General features: G+C 63.2%; 3 protein-coding genes across 3 annotated transcripts in view; 2 read left to right on the top strand and 1 right to left on the bottom strand.

The window, feature by feature from the left end:
• Positions 1–571: 571 nt before the first annotated feature.
• AMSG_02008 (uncharacterized protein) lies at positions 572–2,139 on the top strand (the record flags this gene model as incomplete). Its single annotated transcript, XM_013905587.1, has 2 exons — positions 572–581; positions 881–2,139. 2 exons carry the CDS (start codon positions 572–574, stop codon positions 2,137–2,139), a joined length of 1,269 nt encoding a protein of 422 aa, XP_013761041.1.
• A 453-nt stretch (positions 2,140–2,592) lies between these two features.
• Positions 2,593–3,323, top strand: AMSG_02007 (uncharacterized protein). The gene is made up of 3 exons (XM_013905586.1): positions 2,593–2,615; positions 2,902–2,975; positions 3,183–3,323. The coding sequence occupies exons 1-3, from the start codon at positions 2,612–2,614 to the stop codon at positions 3,279–3,281; spliced, it is 177 nt and encodes a 58-aa protein (XP_013761040.1). The 5' UTR covers positions 2,593–2,611; the 3' UTR covers positions 3,282–3,323.
• A 108-nt stretch (positions 3,324–3,431) lies between these two features.
• Positions 3,432–4,122, bottom strand: part of AMSG_02006 (transcription elongation factor SPT5) — a gene marked incomplete at its 5' end in the record, with an annotated part of 2,969 nt that continues 2,278 nt past the window's right edge. The window contains one exon of the mRNA XM_013905585.1: positions 3,432–3,847. Within this exon, the coding sequence (XP_013761039.1) occupies positions 3,444–3,847 (404 nt within the window). The 3' untranslated portion in view covers positions 3,432–3,443. The remainder of the gene's footprint in view (positions 3,848–4,122) is intronic.

Below are 4,122 nucleotides of genomic sequence, written 5' to 3'. Positions count from 1 at the left end.
AGCTTGTTGAGCCCACCATCCACCCCCCCCCCCCCCCTCCCCCCTCCCCCTCCCCCTCCCTTCCCCTACCCCTACCCCTATCCTTTCACTCCTTCCCTGATCACTGCCATCACCTCGGATCAGCTTCAGTGTGTCGGCCATCGTAGCAAATAAGCGAATTCAGAGATCACCAAGATCATGTTCCATGGAACACCATCTTCGGGATGGTCGGGTGGAGAGGCATGCTGTGCCGTGACATACCCATCACCTGTCAATTCCGTTCAAACAGTCCACATCTCCACCACAGACCAGCGCGAAAGCCTACCTCTACGCTCAGCTCTCCTCTCTTTGTCCTCCACCTCTCCACCTTTCCAACGCACGTATCCATGCACGCCGTCCATCGTTCCGCACCCCATGCACCCCACCAAAATTTTTATACCAGAAATTCATCCCCCCCAACTCCCCCCGCCCCACAGCCGTACTCCCAACGGTTCCGCCGTCCACCGACAAGCGACCGACGACGGGCACAGGCGACTCTGTATGGGGTGCATCTCATCGCGAGAGCGGCGCGTGGGCCCAGAAAGCACGAGCCATGGGGATGCGTACACAGGAACAGGTTCAGCACCGTCAGTCGTTGAGCTCTCAAATAGCTTGACCGTAGCCACCGCAGTGCGCAAGCGGAGAGCGCCAAGACTCTCGGGAGACGGAGAGGTGGAGGTGGAGGGCGAGGCACCGCCTGGACGGAGGGCCAAGCCACGAAACAAGGTGACACGTTCGGCAAGACTCTCAAGCTATCTTGTTGACGATGACCCATCTCCGATTGGGGCTCATCCTCGCCCGGCCGAATGGCTCAAGTCGCCGCCACGCCCTACTGCTGCTGGCGCTCCGGCAACATCGGCAGGTGCTGCCGCCATCGCTGCCCATGACTCGCACGGGACGCAGCAAGTTGATCTGGCTCATGATCACGTCCATAGCAATTCGGCGTCCCTGCTCGGCTGGTGGCCTGTGCTCGATCCGGAGACCGGCAAGATCAAGGTGGTGCGGCGGGCACGGCGACGGCGCCGCAAGCGCAAGCACAAGCCGTCGGGCGTCGAGGCGGAGGGTGCGGGTGCGAGTAAGGCTCGCGCGTCTGGCGGTGAAAGACAGGCGGGCGAGGACCGTGGTGTCGAGGCCGTCGAGGCCAGTTGCAGTCATGCCAGCCACGTCGAGGTGCCGTGCCCGTGGGGTCTTCCGCTGGAGCTGTTCGTTACGCTCACGCGCGCGCTGGACTCGGGCCGGAGCGTGGTTCTGCTCGGCAATCTGTCGCGGGAGTGGGCGCGATTCTTCGATGCATCGCATGCTTCGCTGTGGCGGGCGCTGTGCAAGGCGTGGGCGGTTGACGGGTTCACCAAGCGGGCGTTTGTGCGGAGCGCGGTGGCGTTCCCGGGCCTGCAGCTGCTGGTCATTGGCGAGGCGCAAGCCGGCAAGACCTCGCTCCGACATGTGCTTGTGGACGATGCCGACGAGCCGATGCCGACGCGTGGCGTGTCTGCGCGGCTCGTGCCGTTTCCCTTTTCGCGCTTTGTCCTCCACAAGTCGCGGTGGCCATCACTGATGGCTGCCGACAAGCCGCTTCCGCTCGCACTGTGCGAGGTTGGCGGTTCGCGCATGGCCATCAAGTCGTGGCCGGCGCACTACGTTGACTCGCACGCCATTGTCTACGTGCTCTCGTCGCTCACGCTCGACGGGGCAAGCATGGACGAGGTCCACCGGACCCTCGACGGTATTCTCTCGTCGCCGCTCAACACCGGCAAGCCGCTGCTGATCCTCATCAACAAGCAGGACCAGCGCGAGGTGTCTGCTGGCGACTTTGTCCGCGGCGCTCGCATCTCGTCACTTGTTGCCAAGCACAACGTCGCCATCCTCATCGAGCAGTGCACCGCCCGGCCGTCGGCCGACGCCACCCTCGGCGTCCCGCTCGCCTCACAGGCTGCGCGCTACTGGGACCGCCGCATCCACATTGCCTTTGCGTCGCTCCTTTCACTGGTCCTTGACGTCTTTCCGCACCTCCAGCTCAAGACCGAGCGCGATGCCGCCGCCGCCGCCGCTGCCGCCGCCGCCGCTGCCGCCGCCCGCAAGGCTCGACAGGAGGAGATGCGCAAGAAGTATCGCGATCCGTAGCGCCACCCTCACCCACTCGCCCACCTTGTTCTTTGCCCTACCCAAGCCGACCATTTTACCGGCACCCGTTCAACCCGGCCAAGAACCGATTGTTGACCGAGTGTGCATGGAAGAGTTTGAGCGTGGTGTCTGATGGGCGATGGCGATGGCGATGGCGATGGCGATGGCGATGGCGATGGCGATGGTGATGGCGATGGCAGTGACTGGAGGGAGGCGATGGTTGTGATAGCGATGGTTGTGATAGCGATGGTTATGCAGGCGATGGTTATGATGGCGATGGTTGTGATGGTGATGGGCTGTGACTACGGGCGTGTCGGTCAAAAAAGGGAGGGAGGGGAGAGGAAGCGACGGGCGGACGGAAGACAACGGAAGGACTCCATGCCATTTCTGAGAAAAGGAGGCAAATGGAGGGAAGGAATGAACAAAGCCACAATTGAAGCATTGTTTCATCACACGACTCTCACACAACAACATGGGTACGTAGACGACATGGGCGAGAAAGGGAGATACGAGCATGTGCTGTGGACGACAGGTAGCTACAGAGATACAACTAGACCTGTTCTCCATCCTCTGACACTCTGTTGCTGTCTTTACATGGTTGTGTGTTGTGTATGGGTGGTGAGAAGGAGGCCATGACTGGCTGTTTCATGAATATTTGTGATGGCCTCCCCTTCGCCCTCCGCCCCACCCTGACCTTCCCCACCCCCATACCCATCCATTCCGCCCCACACTCACTCTCACACCATAACCATCAATATATAGGTAAGGTCCACGGTGGTCTCGCGCGTGCCGGCAAGGTCAAGAACCAGACTCCCAAGGTGGAGCCCACTGAGAAGGTACGTCCCACTTTGTATGATCTCCCCCCCCCCCTCTCCCTCCCCCCCTCTCCCTCCCTCCCATGACCACCACCCTTCCCAAAGGTCACCCACCCCTACCACAGTCACCCCCCCCCTTTCACCCCCTTCTCTAACCCCCCCCCCCCCCCACCCCACATATACTCACCCTCTCCCACTCTCTGCTCGACCGCCTTCTTCTAACTGCAGACCAAGCCGAAGACTGGCCGTGCCAAGAAGCGCGAGCTCTACACCAAGCGGTTCATCAACAAGTCGGACGACCGCCGCTCGCCCAACTCGAACTCGTAAAGAAGGTCATGCTGGCTGGTTGATAAACACCATACGCAGTGTGCTATCCAACTCCTCTCTGCTCCCCCCCCCCCCCCCTCCCCCCCCCCTTCCCGTCCCCCCATCATCATACACAGCTCAGCTTAGTTCAGCTCAGTCAATCATCCGCAGTATCGGCTGTCTTTATTCGACACGGACAAGCATGCTTAGGTTGTCCACCATCCGCACGTCGTCGCCAAACGAGACCAGCACGCCAACGTCGTCCATCGACGTGATGGTGCCGGTCATGCCCGAGTCGACCATCATGACCCGGTCGCCGTTGCTCGCCGGGTGGACCGCCGCCATGTCGCTGCCGGCCACCGTCGCCACACGCCCCGAGCTGAACCGGACGTCGGCGGTGCCGTCGGGCAGGGTGTGCGAGATGACGCCTTGCTCGTTGTTGACGGTGACAACCACGCCGGGCCGGGCAAAGGCCGGCAGCGGCGTTGCCGCGGGCGCGGGCGCCGCCGATGTGTACGCCACGTCCATCGGCGCCGGGCCGGGCGCCGGGGTGGTGTACGAGGCCGGGGCCGGGGTGGTGTACGATGCTGGCGCCGGGGTGGTGTACGAAGCCGTGGCGGTTTTTTTCGGGCGTGGTGTACGAGGCGGGTGCCGGAGTGGTGTAAGAGGCCGTGCCGGCGGGCGCCGGAGTGGTGTACGAGGCTGCGGCGTAGCCGCCGGGAGCCGACGGCGGCGCCGGGGTGGTGTACGAGGCCGGGGCCGGGGTGGTGTACGAAGCCGTGCCGGCAGGCGCTGGGGTGGTGTACGAGGCTGCGGCGGAGCCCGGAGCGGCCCGACGAGTACGTGCCCCACGACGAGGCGG

This window comes from Thecamonas trahens (genome assembly GCF_000142905.1).
Source record: "Thecamonas trahens ATCC 50062 unplaced genomic scaffold supercont1.8, whole genome shotgun sequence".
Lineage (NCBI taxonomy): Eukaryota > Apusomonadida > Apusomonadidae > Thecamonas > Thecamonas trahens.
This window is presented reverse-complemented; position numbering and strand designations above follow the sequence as displayed.

Excerpts from the sequence above, each read along its gene's own strand:
- AMSG_02007 (XM_013905586.1), top strand. Across the intron at positions 2,976-3,182 it reads AGGTGGAGCCCACTGAGAAG|ACCAAGCCGAAGACTGGCCG; the intron begins GTACGTCCCACT and ends TTCTAACTGCAG.